The sequence below is a fragment of the Panthera tigris genome, chromosome C1, assembly GCF_018350195.1.
Source record: "Panthera tigris isolate Pti1 chromosome C1, P.tigris_Pti1_mat1.1, whole genome shotgun sequence".
Lineage (NCBI taxonomy): Eukaryota > Metazoa > Chordata > Mammalia > Carnivora > Felidae > Panthera > Panthera tigris.
Window position 1 is genome coordinate 103,751,624 of NC_056667.1, and position 22,958 is coordinate 103,774,581.

The 22,958-nt window shown below is 38.5% G+C and overlaps 2 protein-coding genes and 2 non-coding genes across 8 annotated transcripts in view; 1 reads left to right on the forward strand and 3 right to left on the reverse strand.

Annotated features, from left to right (window-relative positions):
• LOC102954674 (myomegalin) overlaps positions 1–22,958 on the reverse strand; it is a 48,317-nt gene that overhangs the window by 22,647 nt on the left and 2,712 nt on the right. The gene's annotated exons all lie outside the window — the stretch shown is intronic.
• Positions 17,230–17,303, reverse strand: TRNAN-GUU. The gene has a single exon. It is a non-coding gene; the product is annotated as a tRNA-Asn (tRNA).
• TRNAH-GUG lies at positions 18,312–18,383 on the forward strand. The gene has a single exon. It is a non-coding gene; the product is annotated as a tRNA-His (tRNA).
• Positions 21,396–21,875, reverse strand: LOC107180191 (60S ribosomal protein L35a-like). Its single transcript, XM_042993985.1, has one exon. The coding sequence runs from the start codon at positions 21,755–21,757 to the stop codon at positions 21,425–21,427; it is 333 nt and encodes a 110-aa protein (XP_042849919.1). The 5' UTR covers positions 21,758–21,875; the 3' UTR covers positions 21,396–21,424.

A 22,958-nucleotide genomic window follows, 5' to 3' on the forward strand; every position in this document is an offset into this window, starting at 1 on the left:
CTTGAATATGGATACTTAATGTGGTGTTCATTTATAAATCTAATAGAATTATTTATTCTTTCACTCATCTTTGACAGTTGCCTGGGATGCCCAAAAGCCATTGAAAATGGTCTGTGGCAGAGCCCAGTAAAATCTAGCTGATGGAATGGAGGGAATGGGTGGCAAGTGCAAGCAACAGTTTGGTCACCGCAGCTGAGACTGTCAAGAGAATCACAAATATAAAAGGTCACCTGACCTTGTTTTCCACTTCCTTCCGAGGCCTCCATTATTCTTTCTTTTCTTTTCTTTTTTCTTTTCTTTTCCTTTTTTCTTTCTTTCTCTCTTTTCTTTCTTTCTTTCTTTCCTTCTTTCTTTTCTTTCTTTCCTTCTTTCTTTCTTTCTTTCTTTCTTTCTTTCTTTCTTTCTTTCTTTCTTTCTTTCTCTAGGCCTCCGTTTCAATGGTGTGCTGGTAAGTGTTTAATGACAAGTACTCCAAGGGATAAAATCCTGATTTGTAGCATTTGGCTATGTCTGTGGAGTAAATACTATCACCATGGCCAATTTTAAGCTACCAATAAGACATCACTGAATATAGAGTTGGGATATGATATAGTATTTATATATGATATAATCTTTCCACCATATAAATATGATAGATATACCACTTCATATCATAACTATTAGGATAGTTACTATTTTTAAAAAACCCAGAATAACAAAATAACAAGTGTTGTCAAGAATGTGGAGAAATTAGAACACTTGTGCACTTTGGGGAATGTAAAAAGGTGCAGCCCCTCTGGAAAACTGTATGGCAGTTCCTCAAAAAATTAAAAATAAAATTACCATATAATCCAGAAATTCTACTTCTGGGTGTATACCCAAAAGAACTGAAAGGAGATATTTGTATGCCCATGTTCACAGCAACATTATTTACTGAAACCAAAAGGTGGAAACAACCCAAGTGTCTATCAACAGAGGACTGGATAAACAAAATGTGGTATATACATACAATGGAATATCATTCAGCCTTAAAAAGGAAGAAAATTCTAACACATGTTACAACATGGAGGAACCCTGAAGACAATATGCTAAGTGATATAAGCCAGTCATGAAAGGATAAATGCCATATGATCCCACTTACATGGGGACGTAGAATATTCAAATTCATAGAGACAGAATTTATTTTTATTTTTTGAAATTAAAGTTTTTTATTTATTGAAATTAAAAATAGAACTACCCAGCAATACAACTATGACCCAGCAATTGCACTACTAGGTATTTATCCAAGGGATACAAGTGTGATGTTTCAAAGGGACACATGCACCCCCATGTTTATAGCAGCACTATCAACAATAGCCAAAGTATGGAAAGAGCCCAAATGTCCATCGATGGATGAGTGGATAAAGATGTGGTATATATATACAATGGAGTATTACTCAGCAATCAAAAAGAATGAAATCTTGCCATTGGCAACTACGTGGATGGAACTAGAGGAGATTAAGCGAAATTAGTCAGTCAGAGAAAGACAAATACATGACTTCACTTGTATGAGGACTTTAAGAGACAAAACAGATGAACATAAGGGAAGGAAAGCAAAAATAATATAAACACAGGGAGGGGGACAAAACATAAGAGACTCTTAAATATGGAGAACAAACAGAGGGTTACTGGAGGAGGTATGGGAGGGGGGATGGGCTAAATGGGTAAGGGGCATTAAGGAATCTACTCTTGAAATCATTGTCACACTATATTCTAACTAACTTGGATGTAAATTTAAAAATTAAATTAAATTAAAAAAAAGAATGTTGTTTATTCGGCTGGGCAGGGGGAAATGGGGAGTCATTGTTTACTAGCGACAGAATTTAGGTTTGCTAAACGAGGAAAAAAGTTCTATGGATGGATGGTGGTGATGGTAGCATAATAGTGTGAACACACTTAATGCCACTGAACTGTACACTTAAAAATGATGAAGATGGTAAGTTTTTTTAAGATGGCAAATTTTAGGTTAAATTTAAAAAATTAATTTAATTAATTTAGTTAAAAAATATAATACACATAAAGAACCCCAAGAGCATAGATAATAGTAAAATGTTGTGAAATAATTAGGAAGTGATGTGTTCTGGATATTTATTACTTTGTTTTTGTTAGAATTTATTTAATTGTAAGTTCAAACACTTTATTATTATTATTATTATTTTTAATGTTTATTTATATTTGAGAGAGAGACAGAGTGCAAGTGGGGGAGGGGCAGAGAGAGGGAGACACAGAATCTGAAGCAAGCTCCAGGCTCTGAGCTGTCAGCACAGAGCCTGATGTGGGGCTCAAAACTACAAACTGCAAGATCATGACCTGAGCTGAAGTTGCACACTTAACCAACTGAGCCACCCAGGTGTCCCTATACTTTAATTTTTAATGGTGACAAAATCCTGTGAATTTAACAGCTACCTTGAGAGCTGGTGCTTGTTGGCTGCACCATACTACTGACAGATTCCCATCGAGGGTTTAAGAGCCTAATACTTGGGTTGCCTTGGTTACTGTTTCTTTGGCTCTGCTGTTAGGCTTAGATAGGCTGGTAGTAAAACCTGTTGGTGTGACCATGGCCATCTCTACACATCCTTCAAAGGATTTGGAAGAATATGAAGAAAGGTCGTCTGGAAAGACTAATTTTGAAAGTTGTTATTGTTGCCCAATCCTCCCCCAACTCCTTGTAGACTGTGTAATGATACTGCTGTATGGTGTTAGTTGGACTGTAAACTAGCACAACCACTTTGGAAAGCTTTTGGGGAGTTCATAAAGTTAAACATACACTTAACCCTATGATCCAGCAATAATAGTACTCCTATTTATTTCCCAAGAGAAATGAATGTATACATCCAAAGAGATTCCAGAAAATGATTATTGCAGTATTATTCATACTAGGCAAAAACTAAAAACAACCCAAATGTCTACCAACAGGGGAACTGATAAACTTAAAAAAATTTTTTTTTAGTGTTTTATTCATTTTTTTGAGAGTGAGAGAGAGACAGAGCACTAGCAGGGAAGGGGCAGAGACAGTGGAAGCACACAGAACCCAAAGCAGGCCCCAGGTTCTGAGCTGTCAGCACAGAGCCCAAAGTAGGGCTTGAACTCACAAAGTATGAGATCGTGACCTGAGCTTAACTGACTGAGCCACCCAGGCACCCCAGAACCGATAAACTTTTATATTCTCTGGATCACTACTCAGCAATACAAATGACCAAATGACAAATGCTCACAATAACATGGATAACATGGAAACAGTATGTTCAGCAAAAGATGCTTCTGCAAAAAGATGTTTTTAAATATCTAAAACATAGCTATTTTAGTGTTCCTGTGTGTTACTCATGTATGATTCCAGTTACAAGAAGTCCCAGAAAAGGCAGAACAGACAAAACTAAGTTGTAGTCATAGGAATCAGAAGAGTTGTAGCTTCTCTGGGATATTTTGATTGGAAGCTTACATGAGGGAAACTTCTTGAGCTAATGTTCTATAAAGTTTGGTCTGGCTAATGGTTACAAGGGTGTATACATTTGTCGAGATTCATTAAACTGTACACTTTATATATGTGCGTTGTTTGTAAATTGTATCACAATAACATATTGTTAGCATAAAAACAAGATTATGTATATTTTTTAAACTGTTGGAATTACATAAAAATAATTGTTCAGCATTTAGTTTCATTCTGATACACATTATTTTACTTTTATGTGTTCTGTAAAATCTAAATGAAAGACTCTAATATAAATTAGAACTTCTGTACTTTCTAAACTATGCTAGTGTTAGAGCAGGCAGTTAAGTTAGGCTCTGACCTGGAAGCCAACAAAGAGGAAGTCATGGTCAGCTAGGCCTGTCGCGCCTGGCGCCACTCCACAAGAAGCCAGATCAAACCAGACAGGCCCCAGATGGTGGGTGCCAGGATAGGAAACCTCTGACCAAATAAGGAAGAAAAGGTGAGAAACTCTGTTTCTAAGAAATCCCTGCCCCAACAATAGTCCATCCCCTAGTTAACAACTGTCAATAAAAAATAGAAACCCAACCCCTCTCCCTCCCTCCTTCTTTAGCTCACCTGCTCTCATATCTCATACCTTGAGAGTGCATTTTTCGCTTTAATAATCATTACCACTTGTGTTGCACATCTGCTGTGTTGCATGTCTGTTCTTAAATTCTTTCTCGAGACAAGACCAAGAACCTTCAGCGACACCTTTGGGACTGGCTGGGACAGGGCCCCAGGGCCCTGGGTCTCCCCAGTTCAGTGGGCAACACTAGGGCTTTACTAATATTAATTCCATTTACTCTCCTGCCTTTTGAGTTTTTATCATTCATTATATTTCAAAATATGTTCAAATCACACAGTCATTATTTTTGCTTGGGACAGTTATATTTATTTGATTTAATCACATGTTTTACATATCCATTGCTTTTCATTCCTTCTTTCATTTTCCATGTTCCCTTGGGATCATTTCTGCCTGAAGAATGATCTTCTGAATTTCCTTTACTGAAGGTATTCTGCTTATCCGGAAAAGCCTTTATTTCACCTTCACTTTGCAAGATATTTTGTCAGGGATTAAATGCAGATTGAAAATTATAGTATTTTAGCCCTTTAATAATGAATATAACATGAGTTGTTTTCTTCCAGGTGTTTCTAGATTTTGTTTGCCTTTGATTTTCAGTAGTTTTACAATCACATGCCTGGATACAGTTCTCTTGTCTTTAATTTTGTTTGGAGTTGACAGAATTTCTTGTACATTTGGCTTGATAGTTCACCAGTTATTTTTTAATTGGCCATTACATTTTACAAAATTGATTTCAACCCAATTTCAATCTCCTTTAACGTGAAACTTCAAATACAGATACGTTAGCCCTTTAAAAACATGACTTACACTTTTTAAAAACTCTCCCCTCTGAAGCTCTGAAGTTCCTTTCCTTTTAGCTCTTTATACTTCAACTAGGTATTTTATACTTATTATTTCAATTACTAATATATTTCAACTGGGTCCAAACTGCTGTTAAAACTATGTTACTTTTTTTTTAAGTTTTTATTTATTTATTTTGAGAGAGAGAGAGCAGATAAAGGGCAGAGACAGAAGGCGAGAGAGAATCCCAGGCAGGCTCCATACTCTTAGTGAGAAGCTCCATGCAGGGCCTGCTGTGGGGCTCAACTCCACAAACTGGGAGATCATGACCTGAGCCAAAATCAAGAGTTGGACACTTAACCAACTGAGCCACCCAGCTGCCCCAACCATATGTTGCTTTTTAAAATTAGTTGTCACATATTTTTGTTCTAGGATTTCCATTTGAGTTTTCAATAGATTCCTAATCTCTAATGTAAGTTTCCATTTTGTCATCTACGTCCTTGAATGCCTAAAACATATATATTTGAGTGTTCCTATCTGGTAAGTCCAATAGCTCAATCATGTTGTGAATCAGTCTCTGTTGTTTGCTTTCCTGTCGTCCCCCTCTTGTTCATCTCTTTGTATGCCTGAAAAATGTGATTGAGTGATGGTCCTGATGTATGAAGAACCATGGAGCCTTTGGATAATGTTACTTTTTGGGAGAGATTATAGAGAGGCAGATCACCTCAATCCATTCCATAATTAAGCTATTTGACAGTTTGCACTGCTTGGAAGTCTCAGCCTATATCTGGTTTTGCCTACATTCCTAGGTGGTAGATCTTTAGGGCTGCCATCTGAGCAGTACCTTCTCTTTGGGGAGACCTGAACCTCAATTCGTATCTATCTCCTTTGCACCATGTACCACTGAAAACTGCTCTTCTTTCAGCGGTACTCTGCTTGCCTTCATAGCTTCTTGCCTGTCTATAGCAGAATTTGCAAATGCCTTGAGGGTGTGAAAATTAGTAACTTGAAACCTGGCTAAGGTGAAGATGGGAGATTTGGTAGAGGGAGCTGTCACAAATTGCCATACCAAAAGGATGAGACAGACCTTGCAAGTGGATATTACTTTACTATTCCAGCAGGAGGAAGAAAGGCTTTCCTCCTCCCCCAGCAGTAGCCCAGCTAATGAGAAACAGTCACAACTCAGCCAATGAAAAGCCACTATACTTTGAATCCCCAGTTTACTCCAATAGATTTTTTGTTTGTAACACCTACCTAACTTCCCCTTTCACTTTATAAAAGACCCTTCTCCTTGGAAAGCAGTGTGGAGGTTCCTCAGAAAATTAAAAATAGACCTACCCTATGACCCAGCAATAGCACTGCTAGGAATTTATCCAAGGGATACAGGAGTACTGATGCATAGGGGCACTTGTACCCCAATGTTTATAGCAGCACTCTCAACAATAGCCAAATTATGGAACGAGCCTAAATGTCCATCAACTGATGAATGGATAAAGAAATTGTGGTTTATATACACAATGGAATACTACGTGGCAATGAGAAAAAATGAAATATGGCCTTTTGTAGCAACGTGGATGGAACTGGAGAGTGTGATGCTAAGTGAAATAAGCCATACAGAGAAAGACAGATACCATATGGTTTCACTCTTATGTGGGTCCTGAGAAACGTAACAGAAACCCATGGGGGAGGGGAAGGAAAAAAAAAAAAAAAAAAAAAAAAAAGAGGTCAGAGTGGGAGAGAGCCAAAGCATAAGAGACTGTTAAAAACTGAGAACAAACTGAGGGTTGATGGGGGGTGGGAGGGAGGGCAGGGTGGGTGATGGGTATTGAGGAGGGCACCTTTTGGGATGAGCACTGGGTGTTGTATGGAAACCAATTTGACAGTAAATTTCATATATTAAAAAATAAAAAAAAATAAATAAATAAATAAATAAAAAATAAATTAAAAAAAAAAAAAAGACCCTTCTCCTTTGTTGAGTGGACTTGCCTATGGTTTTGCTATAGCTTACCTATTGCAATTCTCTACTGTTCTTGAAAAAACGTGTTTTTTGCTGGTAAAATAACTGGCAGTTTTATTTTTAAGGTTAACAAGGGCAAACCCTTTCCGATTATCTGGTTCACATCCCAATGCACTCCAGGATCTTGACTCCTCAAGTCTGAATACCTGGACAGCCCCACAAATCTCTCCAGCCCCCTCTATGTCTCCCTTTTCCCCTCCTCATGGATTATTTAAAGTGCTGCTATTTTTTCTGATTCTTAGTAGCTGCCTTCTCCCCAGCTTCTCAGTCTCTGGGTCCTGTGCCAAGAACTGGCCAATGCCTGAGGGGAAAAGGCAGAAAATTAGTTTCATTCCAATGAGCTTCTCTCTCTCTCCCTTTCTCTCTCTTGAGCTGGCTCTGTGTGTCCTAGTTGCATTGGTAGCCTTCCAAAGACTTCTAACAATTCCTTTAAACCAGATTTGATCTACTGTTTTCAGTGTCTGTGCTGGTTTACTGCAGATATGCCATCATAACTGAAAGAGGAAATCTACAAATTCCAGGTAAATTAAATTTTCCTACTTTGATTTCTTAAAAGCAACAACAACAAAAGGAATAGGTTACCGGTACATAATTGGGACTTTTCTTATTATACTTTGGGATAAGTCTGACTGACTATTAAAAGCTCTTGCTAGAAGCAGGTGCAAAAGATTGTCTACCATGAGCTGAACACTCATCACGCCTGTCCAAGGTCCGAGAATTTGATCAAGCTGGATCCATTTACCTGCTGTGCTGTCTCATCAGTTAACTCACCATGGAAATTATCAAGCAACCAGTTTTCCAGGTGTTGGTCACTAATACGGACAAGAAGAGCCCAAGTGAACCATTTAACACTCCTCATTTATTCTGGGGAATGCTGAAAGTCAGCAGTGGTGCAGTTAGAAGTGAAAACGGAAGTCTTAGTTACAATGATACTGGCGGTTTTCTCCGAGCGAGCGTCACCGTGTGAGCAGCACGCAGTTCCTCGGTGCTGTACTGAGGATAACTGATATAGTCCCCATAACAACCCCGAGACGGTGTAGGTGTTAACCTACACCTGCTTGCAGGTGAGGACACTCAGGCACTGAAAGGCTGGTCTGACTTTCCAAGGGGCCCAGCCCTGTGACGGGGAGAGCCAGCACTCAGGGCCAGGCAGTTTGCCTCCAGAGCCCTCGTGTTTGGCCAGCCTGCCAGCGCACACTGAGAAGCCTTCACCAAGATTTGCCGTCCCCTCCTGGCTCAGCCTCCCTGATGCTGAAAAGAAAGAGAAGGTTAACTTTGGCAACTAATGGACGAAATGAAGAAGAGAAAGAACAAAACGATTTAGTCCTCCCCAGAAACAGACTCCATGGCTCTAGGGATGAAGGAATCACATCTCCCAACTGGAAGTATTTAGGGACCTTGATATTTCCTAATGGTCTGAACAGAGAGTTCCCTTGAGGGGCACAAAGGAAAAAGTGACTGTATGGAGGAGACAGCTGAGCCAACTCCCACCTTCCTGACTTAGGGCAAGAAGGAGTGCGCCTGGAGTGACAAGAGGGAGGGAGGATATCCCATAAAAATGAGCCCAAATCATGTTTTTCAAACTTCATGGAATAACACTTTCATATTTGGCCATATCCATGTTCCTTTACCACTGATAACCTAATGTCTTCTTTATATTGAGTCACCTTTTTTTTTTTTTATTAAGGAAAGATTCTTTTTAAAATTAATTTTGTCACTACCATAGCTGAAATACCAGAATGAATCAATTGTCTTAAGCAGGATGTAACTGAAAAAATAAAGACAAAGGAAACAGAACAGTGTGATTATAGTAAAATAATATTAAAATAGTTAAAAATGCAAGTTAAATAGTAAAAGTAAATTGGCATAAAGTATAATAGGCAATTTAATTCTTGTAGCAGCAATTCAATGTCAGTGTTATCTCTGTTGTTACAGAGGAGGAAACTGGAATGTAAAAACTCAAAATTTGACTGACAGGCCAGAGCTAGTGGAAGCGGCAAGATGAAACAAACCATCAGATGCCAAAGCCCCCAAATTCATGTCCTCTGAGATTTAAAATGGATGTTGAATTACAGTGTATGACAACATTGAAATGAGTGTTCACAGTTAGAGAGGAAGAAGAGAGAACATTTTCCATCAGTCTCTGGTCAGGACCCGAAAGGGGTCTTTTCTGGGGAGGCCGAGGGGTTAGCATTGAAGCAGAGCCCAGGAGCCTCCACAAGCACTCCCTCGAGGAGTGTGCAGAGACAGCCATCAGAGGAGCCTAGAGCCACGCTGGGGTGATCAAATTACTGAATTTTGCAAAGCTAATTTCTCTATTGCACAGATGAGATTGCAGTATAAGAATGGAAGTCACAGAATCAATGTCCTTAGAGGACACAGAAGGATGAAGTTTTGTGGTAGGACCTGAATGGTGATAGAGAGGCCTCAACCTTTAACGGGAGCCAAATGGCTAAGCCCAGAAAAGCTCTGGCTTTGACTCTACATGCTATCTATCCCCTTCATGCCCCAAGTTATGTCTTGAGAGCAAAAGGGTATCCCGGAGCAAAACAAAAGCAAAATGGATCTCCAAGACCTCTCAGAAGTGGGAGGTGAAGCACAAGGAGGAGAATGCAGAAGCAGAGGTTTAGACACAGAATTAAAACAGGTTTATTAACCATACACTGACTGGGAACTGACTTTAAAGACTAAATTGTACCTGTCTTCCAGTGGCTCAGGGGCTGAATTTTCCATGGAAGTGTGTCAATCTTAGAATATGATGTACAGAGATTAATATAAAAATACTTAAATATTAGTAGTAAATAAGGGACTGTGAATCTCACGTTTCCTCAAAAAAGGGAGACCATCATCAAAATGTTGTCAAATAAGTAGAAAGCCAAAAGTATGAGAGCACCCAAAATGTCACAGGGAATACTTTGAACCTACTTTGTGTTCTGGGAGGTTATTAATTGTTGATTCAATTTCCTTAATAGATATATGTCTGTTCAGATTATCTATTTCTCCTTGTGTGAGTTTGGTAGATTGTGTCTTTCAAGGAATTGGTCCAGTTCACCTAAGTGATCACATTTGTAGGCACAGAGTTTTTTTATAATATTCCTTTATTACCCTTTTAACATCCATGGGATCAGTACTGATGGCCTCTTTCATTTTTTTTAAATTTTTAAGTGTTTATTTTTTTATTCTTGAGTGAGAGAGAAAAAAACAACACACAAGTGGGGGAGGGGCAGAGAGAGAGGGAGACAAAAGAATCTGAAGCAGGCTCCAGGCTATGAGCTGTCAGCGCAGAGTCCAATGTGGGGGTCCAAACCACTAACCTCAAGATCATGACCTGATCCGAAGTTGGATGCTTAGTTGACTGAGCCACCCAGACTCCCCATATCTTTCATTTCTTATAGTAATAATTTGTACCTTTTCTCTCTCTTTTTTGTTTTTATCAGTTAGTAGCTTGGTTGGAGGTTTATCAATTTTATTGATCTTTTCAAAGAGCCAGCTTTTAGCTTTGTTGCTTTTCTCTGTCTTCCTGTTTTCAATTTCATTGACTTCTGCTCTGATGTTTATTATTTTTCTTTTGCCTACCTACAATTTAATTTGTTCTTTTTCTAGTTTCCTAAGGTGAACCTAATTTGCATCCTAGCCTAGGCTTACCTAGGAGAATAAATTTCAGTAATCAAATGACTTTCCCCTGCTCACCACATCAAAATGCTACCTGGACCATGGTCATGTGGCCATTCTTACTATTATTACTACTACTACAAAACCTTTTTTTAAAAAAAAGGCAGTCTCTCATATTTTATTAAGAACCTAACATGCTAAGGATCTGATCCAAGATTCTGAATTTCACCAGTTTGTAATGTATGAGAATTTCTATTCTGGCTTGTTGTTCTTAAACTAGAAACATGTGGTGTATAACTTACCACCGACTTTCGTTCAAATAACAAAACAGCTCAAGTTTTAGATACTCCACAGATTAGCAAAAATGTGCTACCTAGAGTAGATCAGAGTAGTTAAGTAGTTAGTGTTTACTGGCCAGCCATACAAAAGCTGATTTAAGATTTTGAAGTGAGGATTTTTAAAAAGTTCACCTGTTAGCTAAGGTTGACCAAAGTGATTCTTGAGCCTTATTATCCTATTTAGGCCAAGGCTGACTAGAAAACTGGGTATGAAGTGGATTCCATACTTCTTATGATCTCATACTTTTTCTGGTCTTCTTCCACTAATATTCATGTGTTTAAAAGTTGGTATAGAACCATTATCCTGTGGTAATATCCAATTGATGTATCAAAAAGAGCCTGAGGCTCTCATGGTCAAATTGGCTCCATTTGAAACAGAATTTTGACCAAATGGTAGCTCAAAAATTCTGAAAAGGAAAAGATTCAAATCTGGTTTCAAATACAGAGGTTCCAACAGATGGACACTGGCAGAGATAACTTGTCATGTACAGTTTTTAGCTAAACTTTCAATGCTATCCAGAAAACCTCCACATCACTGAAATTGGTTTCCTTCATAACCCAGTGAAATTGCTCCCAGGGCAGATTGCTTAACCTGTCCTTTTAGAGATTCCAGAATATCAGCTTATGAAAAGCAAAAGAAAGAAAAAAAGTAAAAAGAGAGAGATCCATTATTCCCTGATTGTGTTTCTTTTCTCTCCTCTCACCTATTTTGTTTTAATATAATTTTCTGGAGGGAGGCTTTACTTAAAGATCAACAGTTCCCTCTCATATGTAAGGGTGAATTATGTACTGATAATTGTCTTGTTCACTTCAGGTGGGAGTGTAATTTGGCACAACAGCTTTGGAAAATTATTTGGCAGTGTCTACTAAAGGCAACTGCAGATATAAGCATAGAAATGGATATAAATATAGATAGGAAAATAGGCAAATATGTATATATTCTGTGAACCAACAATGCCAATTTTAGCTAAATAGCCTAGAACCATGCTGCTAACCTGGTAAACACTAGCTGCATAGAGCTGTTGACCACTATGGCTAGTGCCATATGTTGACATGGTAATATTTTGGATTATATCAAGCTAAATTATATTGTTAAAATCATTTCACCTATTTCTTTTTACTTTTTTAATGTGGCTACTAGAAAATGTAAAATTACATTTGTGGCTAGCATTAAACTTCTTTTATATGTATATTTTTTAATTTACATCCAAGTTAGCATATAATGCAACAATGACTTCAGGGGTAGATTCCTTAGTGCCCCTTACCTGTTTAGCCCATCCCCCCTCCCACAGCCCCTCCAGTAACCCTGTTTGTTCTCCATGTTTAAGAATCTCTTATGTTTTGTCCCCCTCCCTGTTTTTATGTTATTTTTGCTTCCCTTTCCTTGTGTTCATCTGTTCTGTGTCTTAAAGTCCTTATATGAGTGAAGTCATATGATTTTTTTCTTTCTCTGACTAATTTCACTTAGCATAATACCCTCTAGTTCCATCCACGTAGTTGCAAATAGTAGCATTAAATTTCTATGGGACAACACTGCTTTAGAGAGAGGTATGCATATGTTCACCAAAAGACATGTACATAATGTTTATAATTGCTTTATTCTAAATGACTCTAATCTGGAAACAACTCAAATGTCCAACAACGGCAGACTAAATATATTGTGATGTAGTTGTATGATGGAACACACACAGCAGTAAAAACTTATGAAAAAAACATGGATGTATGTTAACTAGAATTTAAATTTTTAAAAAATGGATGTATCTATACCATAGTTTACAGTGAACAAGTCAGATTATCCCCGCCCCATGAAAAAGGCCCTGGAGTATTTGCTTTCTGATTGCATTTACATGAAAGCAAAGAATAAGGAAAACTGTGGTGATAGACATTTAAGGAAGGCTAACCCTGTGGAATGTTGCCTGAGAAGAGGCATGAGGAAGCTTTCCACAGTCTGAAAATATAATGTACCTTAGTCTGGGTAGTGGTTTACTCGGGTGGGTTTACTTTAATTAATAAAGTAACTTTTAACTGCACACTTAGTGTACTTTACATTTGTTCTAAGTAAAAATAATTAAAAGGCTGCTTGATTAGCTAAGGTTTGCCAAACTGATACTGAAATTTATTCTCCTAGGTAAGCATAAGTCATTTGATTACTTAAAAAGAATAATGTCAGGGAATCACATAGAAAAAGCACAAAACAGTTGCCTGTGAAAATTGAAAGGAGCCCAGTACTCTCTGAAAATTTAAGAACCGTAAAATTTTTTTTGGTTGAAATACTTAATTTCTCTTATTTTCAATTCATATAAGTTATTATTTCAATTCATATAAGTTATATATACCATTCTGGGTAGTCCTTCAAATTGCTAGAGACCTAATTTGTCTATATCCTCCAGAAGAAAACAAATTATACCAATTTGTTTTCTTAGAAAGCAGTTTATATTTGTATAATGGAAAAAACTCCTACAGCTACTGGGTATTCTAAAAGAACTAACTACAGAAAGCAATAACACTATTTAAAGAAAAAGGGGCAATGATATTTATTAAAAATGCTTATCAGTGAGGAAAATAAAAGGAAATAATTGTTTGCAAGGAAAATAAAAGGAAATAATTGTGTTTGGAGAAGACTCATTGCTGAAAATCTTAGTAATTTTGTGATACCCTTTTCAGTCCAGCAGGACCCTCTCAGAATCTTTTGCATTGTGGTCACTGAATTTTACCCACTTTTTAAAAATCCATTGTAAAAGGATTTTCTCTCTCTCTCTTAATAACAGAATGAACTAGTTAACAGTTCTAGAAATTATTAAATCTTGCTTTATATAATTGTCAGAAGCCCTATTTGTTGATTTAATTGTCTAATTGTAATGACATAAATGTCTTTTCCCTCCTTTTTCTAGCCTGATTTAAATAGTTGTGAAATTATTCTACCGTTTAGTAAGTTCAGTATATACTAAGAAAACAGACTAACAGATACCAGAAATTCAGTTAACTTTCTTTTCTAAGATCTCCATTATGTAGAGCAATTTATTAAAGTTAAGAGTTCTTAGGGGAGAATTACTGTGTATGGAGATAATTCTTGTTATATATAGTATTGACTTTGGGGTCCAAAGAATTTTATCTAGTGTTAGATAAGGTGTGAACAAATTCTCAGCACTGCAGACTCACACACCAGGAAATACCAAAACCCTCAGGACAAAAAGCCAATCAAAAAAGACTTGCAGGTTAGATTATCTGTCATTTACTGTCTAACAGAGAGTGGATCCTTGTGAACCACCACCCAACAGAGATCATCTCTGGATGTTTATTTTATAAAAGCAAAACCAAAATTCCACTTTGATACCACTGGCAGGAGAAAATGATTGAAAATGTACAAATGCTAGAGAAAAAGACTTGTCCAAGAATTACATGTAGTAGTATATAAAAGTCATAGAGCTCAATTTCTGCTCCTGAGATTCGACAGAAAAATCAACCTCTAACACAAGGTGACCCGGTCAGGTGCAGGATTCTCCTGGCTACAATGATGTGTCTCAGGTGTGTGAATTTTTGTGGAAATAGGTGCAAAAAACTATTAAGGAAAAATATAGCGGAGGTGATGGTTAATTTTGTATGTCAATTTAGCTAGGTCTCAGCACCTAGATATTTGGCCAAACAATATTCTTGATGTTCCTGTAAAGGTGTTTTCAGATAAGATGAACATGTAAATCAGTAGACTTTGACTAAAGCAGATTGCCCTCCATGTGAGTGGGCTTCATCCAATCAGTTCAAGGCCTTAGTAGAAAAAGACTAATCTTTCTGAAAGAAGAGAAAATTTTGTCTGCAGAAAGCCTTTGGAGCCAAACTGTAGCCTTTTGTGGGTCTCCAGCCTGCCATCCTACTTTGCAAGGGTAAAGCCTCCATAGTCCTGTGATCCAGTTCCTTAAAATGAGTCTTACTTACCTGTCTGTCTATCTATCTGAAGGGCCAAGGATGAATTAGTATGTTGTCTATATTAGTTCTATATTGATTCATTTTATCTGGAGAATCCTGACTAATATAAACAACCTACTCTTTCACCCTTGCTATTTCTAGAGAAAGGGGAAGAGGAACAAATATTTGGGACCAGTGAGTTTTTTCCTCACCTTGGCCAGTCTTCTCTGGCTCTGGTTGACGAGGTCACCACAGAAATCAATTACAGTTTTACAAAAATATCTTGGCAGTGTAGTCGAGGAGCAGGTGCAGATATCCTACTGCTTAATGCCCATCATGTCATCTTTGTACCTCCGCCTTAGTTAAGTCAGAGGACAACACTCCCCTTATTAGATTATCATGTATACATTTATGGAAATTTGTTGTGCTAGCAAGAGTACGAGGAAAAGAATTCTCCTAGTTAGAAAAATAAAATGGACGATAAATTGGTACCACTCCAGTGGAAGGCAAATTTACAGGATTTATGATTTACATTAAGAAACATATATATTGTAACCACTATGATAGAGCAATTGCATTTACAGGACTCTATCCTATAGAAATACTTGTACAAGTGGCAAAAAATATGAGTACAAGGATGATGACTACAGAATTATTAGATTATCACGAGACCAATTTACTTGAAAAAACAGCATGTAAAAGGCTAAGTAATTGGTACAAAGGAAGAAATGCCTTCATTAAAAATAATGCAAGAAATAATAATGATCATGACTCTAGCACTTTTTTAACTTGTTTTATTTTTTATTTTTTAAAATTTACATCCAAATTAGTTAGAATATAGTGCAACAATGATTTCAGGAGTAGATTCCTTAGTGCCCCTTACCCATTCAGCCCATCCCCCCTCCCACAACCCCTCCAGCAACCCTCAGTTTGTTCTCCATATTTATGAGTCTCTTCTGTTTTGTCCCCCTCCCTGTTTTCATGTTATTTTTGCTTCTCTTCCCTTATGTTCATCTGTTTTGTCTCTTAAAGTCCTCATACGAGTGAAGTCATAGGAGTTTTGTCTTTCTCTAATTTCACTTAGCATAACACCCTCTAGTTCCATCCATGTAGTCGTAAACGGCAAGATTTCATTCTTTTTGATTGCCGAGTAATACTCCATTGTATATATATACCACATCTTCTTTATCCATTCATCCATCGATGGACATTTGGGCTCTTTCCATACTTTGGCTATTGTTGATAGTGCTGCTATAAACATGGGGGTGCATGTGTCCCTTCAAAACAGCACACCTGTATCCCTTGGATAAATGCCTAGTAGGGCAATTGCTGAGTCGTAGGGTAGTTCTGTTTTTAGTTTTTTGAGGAACCTCCATACTGTTTTCCAGAGTGGCTGCACCAGTTTGCATTCCCACCAACAATGCAGAAGAGATCTTCTTTCTCTGCATCCTCGCCAACATCTGTTGTTGCCTGAATTGTTAATGTTAGCCATGCTGACTGGTGTGAGGTGGTATCTCATTGTGGTTTTGATTTGTATTTCCCTGATGATGAGTGATGTTGAGCATTTTTTCATGTGTTGGTTGGCCATCTGGATGTCTTCTTTGGAGAAGTGTCTATTTATGTCTTTTGCCCATTTCTTCGCTGGATTATTTGGTTTTTGGGTGTTGAGTTTGATAAGTTCTTTGTAGATTTTGGATACAAACCCTTTATCTGATATGTCATTTGCAAATATCTTCTCCTATTCTGTCGGTTGCCTTTTAGTTTTGCTGATTGTTTCCTTCCCTGTGCAGAAGCTTTTATTTTGATGAGGTCCCAATAGTTCATTTTTGCTTTTGTTTCCCTTGCCTCTGGAGGTGTGTTGAGTAAGAAGTTGCTGCGGCCAAGATCAAAGAGGTTTTTTCCTGCTTTCTCCTCGAGGATATTGATGGCTTCCTGTCTTACATTGAGGTCTTTCATCCATTTTGAGTTTGTTTTTGTGTATGGTGTAAGAAAGTGGTCCAGGTTCATTCTTCTGCATGTCGCTGTCCAGTTTTCCCAGCACCACTAGAAGAGACTGTCTTTATTCCATTGGATATTCTTTCCTGCTTTGTCAAAGATTAGTTGGCCATACGTTTGTGGGTCCATTTCTGGGTTCTCTATTCTGTTCCATTGATCTGAGTGTCTGTGCTTGTGCCAATGACTCTAGCATTATTAATTGAGCAATTATTAAACCCACACATATCCTGCAAGACACTAGTACACATTTGAAAAACTGAAGTATGTAAAATTTGCTACTAGCCCAAAGAAACATGACTTCATCCCAGAACACACCCTCTTGAGGAGAGATTGCATCAGGCCTCTCTTGTTCCCTGTTTTTAGAAATGCAATGTCTCTTCCAGGCCGATTTTCTGGGAGGTCATGGAAGCGCAGGAAGGGGCCATTATGTCACTTGAAAGGAAGGGAAAGCAAGTATCTTGTCCTTTGCCAGAGCGAATCTGAGAGAACCAAATTGCTGCTGTAAAAATACCCATTACGTCCCTGGGTGGGCTTGAACCACCAACCTCCCGGTTAACAGCCGAAAGCGCTAACCGATTGCGCCACAGAGACACAACGTACACTTTGGTTTCATTAAAATAGAGTGATCTCTTACTCAAGAGATTGGGCAGGCTCCAAAGCCTCGAAAAACTTAAGATTAGTAAATCTAATCGAGTTGTTCGTCATGTTTGAAACCGGTACATTGAGTGATTCTGAAACTAGCACACCCAAATGGCTTAGCCCCGCCCTGTCCCCTCACCAATCACAGAATCCAGAACCTCCAGAGACCCCCCCCCCCCCCCCCCCCCGCCCCGGGACTGCAACCCCTCCTCTATCCTTCTACCCCCAGCCTGAGTCGAGCGAATCCCAAGGGAAGCTGAATGCCCAGGACATTCAATTAGGACTTGTTGAATTAATAATGCATTGGAGAGTCTGAATATCCAGTTATTCAGGATGTTCAGCTTCTAGTTAACCGCCTACAGTTTTCCACGCCAACAGCTTCCAAAGATGGCACACCTTAAGTCTCCCCCGTTCTACTATAAACCTTTCCCACTGCTCCCGCTGCCTTCGTTTCTTTTAAAACGCAAGTGACCATGGCTGACGCCCTTGCAAGGTGTATAAATAGCCTTTTGCTTTTCTCATTTGGTCATCGTTTATTCCTTGTCGCCTTTAAGCTTTTAGTCCTTTGAGGAACTCTGAGAGCAGAAATAGAAGTGTTTTTAAAAAGGGGAAATTCTTTTCAAAAGGTTTTAGTTTGGGCAATTGATTTCGAAGCCTGCAACATCCCATGGGCTGGGCAATGGAGGGGCCTACAGTGCACCATCTGTGCCGCTGGAGCTCCAAGCGCTCAAATCAACTGTGTTCCAACTTTAGTGGGGCCGATGGGGTTAGGGGGAGGGAGCAGGAAAAGGGTCGGGGCCAAAAAGGAAACTTTAGGAGAAGGGAAAGAAGCAGGCGAGGCGTTGCGGAGGACAAGGAGACCCCCCCCCCCCCCAAGAGACCTGTGGAGATGCACTGGCCAGATCCTGAGACATGAGAATTGTTTTTTATTTCACTTCAGAAGGCACAGGTTTATGGCGCGCCGTGATCGTATAGTGGTTAGTACTCTGCGTTGTGGCCGCAGCAACCTCGGTTCGAATCCGAGTCACGGCAATATGTGGTGTCCCTTTTTTTTCCTTGACAAAATTTGGTACATCTTCCAGCCTCTCTTTTAATTCCCTCACCAGTATTTGTGGCCTAAGATCGGGGTTTGCTGTGGCTCTCCAGCACTTTGCAGGCAGGAGAAAGGGCGGTCGGGTATTCGGTTTTCCAGAACCATGCCCCATATCTGAGCTTGCGCAGAACTATCCCAAAAGGTAAAGCGCGGTCGGTAGCTTCCGCTTATGTAACGGTGTAGTCATAACCGTTTTTCTGGTTAAAATATTTCAAATGTTGATGGGGCCTTTTTAGATACTGTGACAAATGAGCTTTTTATCAGTTTGTATTCGATAAGGTATTTTACAATAAAATCTAATAAACAAAACCTAGATTCAATGCCATTCTCGGCATTCCCCACCCAATTTTTATGCTAATAGTACATATTGAAGTACAATTCACAAAGAATAAAACGCACAAATCTTAAACGCACAGCCCAATGAATTTTGACAAACGCCTGACACTACCGTGACTGGGACTGCAGCCCAGGTTGCTGCGGCCACAAGGCAGAGCATTAGCCGTTATGCGATCACTGCGCAGCGCAAACCTGCTGGCAATTGGTGTGTGTGTCCTTTAGTATTTTTGATGTAAACACATCCACACCTAGATAAGAGCTATACAAAATTTCCCTCAGCCCAGAAACGTCAGCACAGCCCTTTCCAAAAGATTCCCACCTACTTTCCCTTCACTTAAGCAAATCTTTCTGATTTCTTTTTGTTGTTTTGAAAGGACTTTATTTACATTTTAGCCACAAGTTAGATAAGCAACTTTGTTAAATGGCAATCAAGATTTTCAGTCCCAGCGAGAAGAATTACAAGGCCCAAAACAGGCATAATCATTGTTATTTTTAAAGTTTTTATCTCTACACCCAATGTGGAGCTCGAACTTACGACCCCCAGATCAGAGTCAGATGCTCCACCAACTGAAACAGCCAGGTGCCCCAAGTCACGATTATTTTTAAATGAACATTTTCTATATGTAAAATATATACATTCAGTTACAATTTACTTTAGAACTGAATTGATTTAAAAGCAAATCACCCACAGTTCCATGGTTATTCATAGTGTCCAGGTTTTTATCTTTAATACCATTCCCTACAAAAATGAATCAAAATTTCTTAAAGAAATTACCTCTTCCAGGAATGGTGCTGGGGAATTACAGGGTAAGCATGGGAAAGCTTGGATCAGAAACCAGTGATTCACTAACAATCTATTATGATCTTAACAAAAGACATAGCCAGCTTGAAGGAATTCCCACTGGCATGAGCTGTGGTACTCTGAGCATGAAAAACAACTGTGATCTTTGTGCAGGGGTCATTAAACTATGGCCTGCTGGCCAAATCCCACTCAGAACTTGTTTAGTAAACAAAGTTTTATTGGAATACGACCATACTTACTCATTTATGTATTATCTGTGGCTGCTTTTGTGTTACAACGGTAGAGATGAGCAGTTGCAAAAGAGACCATATGGTCAGCAAAGCCTAAAATATTTACTATCAGGCACTTTACAAAAAAGTTTGCTGACCCCACTCAAGTGGACTGAAAGACTGGATTAAGAAATATCGGAGTCAATGAAGTAATTTGCATACTGAAGTATTTAGGTTCAATGATCATGATATAACTTAACTTTAAAATGGTTCAGCAAAATGGGGCACCTGGGTGGCTCAGTTGGTTAAGTGTCCAACTTCGGCTCAGGTCATGATCTCATGGTTTGTGAGTTTGAGTCCCGTGTTGGGCTCTGTGCTGACAGCTCAGAGCCTGGAGCCTGCTTCAGATTCTGTGTATCTCTCTTTCTGCCCCTCCCCTGCTCATGCTCTGTCTCTCAACAATAAATAAACGTTAAAAAAATTTTTTAAATGGTTCAACAAAAACAAAATTAAGTAGATATAAACAGTTCTGGTTCTGATTTCTGTAGTTTTGTGTTGACTATTTTTAAAATTCACACAATATACTTTTTTTGTGTCTGCCTATTTTTTTTGTTTTCATGCAGCATAATAACATTTTTTGAGATCCATTCATGCTATTGAATATATTATTATGGTGTTCTTGATGAGTGTTATTCCTGTGTGACCATACTGCCATTGATGGATACTTGGATAATTTCTAGTTTTGGCTATTGTGAACAAAGCTGTTATACATATACTTGTGCATTCGTTTTCAGAGTATATATTTCATAGTGATATTGCTGGGTCATGGGATAGATGTAAATTCAACTTTATTAAAAACTGCCAGTTTTCCGGAATGACTGTGAGATTTTACCTTTTCAACAGCAACAAGATATAGTTACTGTACATTCTTGTCAGAGGTTGATGTTCTCCCATTTTAAAAGTTTACTAATTCTTGTGAGTGCATACTCTTGTGAGGATCTCACTGTGGTTTTAATTTGTGCTTCCCTAATACATAATGATATTGGCTTCTTTTTTAAACGTTTTTATTATTTATTTATTTTGAGAGAGAGAGCGCACTGGGGAGGGGCAGAGAGACAGGGAGAGAGAGGATCCCAAGCAGGCTCCCCAACTGTCAGTGCAGAGCCTGAGGCAGGGCTCAATCCCATGAACTGTGAGACTGTGACCTGAGCTGAAACCAAGAGTCAGATGCTTAACTGACTGAGCCACCCAGGCACCACAAGATTCTTATGTCTTTTGCCTATTTAGAAATTATGGTCCATATTGTGAAGAAAGACTATTCTGGTGTTTGGCTAATTTTTAAATGTTTTGGCTTTTATTATTGATTTCTAAAAGTTCTCTATCCATTCAATATCTGAGTCGTGTTAAGAGAAGAATATTGCAAACATCTTCTCCCACTCTGTGGATTGCCTCTTTACTTTCTTTTTTTCTTTCTTTCTTTTTCTTTCTTTTTCTTCCTTTCTCTTTCTTTCTTTCTTTCTTTCTTTTTCTTTCTTTCTTTCTTTCTTTCTTTCTTTCTTTCTTTCTTTCTTTCTTTCTTTCATTTTTTAGTTTTTACAAATCTACACCTTTATTTATTTACTTTTCAGTTAGTTTAAATCCTTGAGGGGTACAGCATCACACGGATTCTGTGGCCAATGGCTTTAGCAGGAAGGTTGCTTCGGAATTTGGCACGAACCATGCCATTGTTTCCATGAGCACAAGTTACTTTTCCCCAGATTACTCTGGTTTTATTCAGTTTGCCACCAGGAGTCACTGTGTTGTTCTTTGCTTTGTACACATAAGCACATCTCTTGCCTAGATAGAATTCAGTTTCATTCTGAGCATAAACACCTTCAGTTTTAAGAAGAGCTGTATGCTCTCTCTGGTTCTGGAGACCCTGCTTATAGCCAGCAAAAATGGCTTTGGACCACAGTCTTCCCGACATATTTGTCTTTTCAGGAGTCCTGTTCCCAGCAGGCCTCCACAGGTTCCAAGATGGTGGAAAGAGAAAGGCCTTGCCTTTTTACTTTCTAATGGTGATTTTTGATGAGCAGAAGCTTTTAATTTTGATGAAATTTAATTTCTTTATTTTTCTTTTACTGTTAAGGTATCTTACTCTAAGACATCTCTCCTACCCAAGACTGTGAATATATTTTCCTACATTTTCTCCTAGATGCTTTAATATTTTAGTTTTCAGCTCTAGAATCTATGATTCATTTCCTGACCTCAGCCCAATATTTAATCACTTTGGCTTAAGAATCTTTGGCTTGTTTGCAGATCACCAACCTCCCAGAAATTTTTATAACCTTTGATGTAAAAATATTCATAATAGTTTCCTGCTCTGCTCTTCATTGACTATGTATCTTTGTGTTTCTATCCCTTATTCCTTCTTTTGCCTCTCTTTCCTTCTCTCCTCTTCTCCTCCCTACATCTGAGAAAACCAGAAATACCTAAAGCCGAGAAGAAAGATCTGATCAATCTGTGCTTAAGAGCACAGGCACTGGTTTGTAAATCTGATTCAGCCCTTGTGTGGCCTTGGAAAAGCTTAAGTAACTTAAACTTTATGTGCCTGAATTCTTTCTGCTGTAAAATGGGGCTAATAAGAGTAATCTACTTCATTCTGTCATTGTTGGCTGTGCCTGGATTTAGCAGCTACTCAATCAATAATGTCATTATCTAGTAGAATCATCATCCTCATTGTCATTATCCTCTGCACTATTTTCAAAAATCATCATTCTGATATTTTGCACCTTAATTGAATCATGGAGTACTCATGCTGCTGTGTTCTGCATGATGTCTGTGAAAATTTTTTTTGTAATGTTTATTCTTGAGAGAGACAGAGCATGATCGGGGGAGGGGCAGAGCAAGAGAGGGACACAGAATCTGCAGCAGGCTCCAGGCTCTGAGTTGTCAGCACAGGGCCTGATACAGGGTTCAAACCCATGAGCCCTGAGATCATGACCTGAGCTGAAGTCGGACACTTAACTGACTGAGCCACCCAAGCGCCTCTGTCTGTTTTTTATATCAAAAGTTCATGCCTTTTTATTGCTGAATAGTATTCCACTATATGAGTATACTATGATTTGTTTACCAGTTCCTGATAATGGACATTTGAGTGGTTTCTAGTTTGGATTCTTGTGAACAAA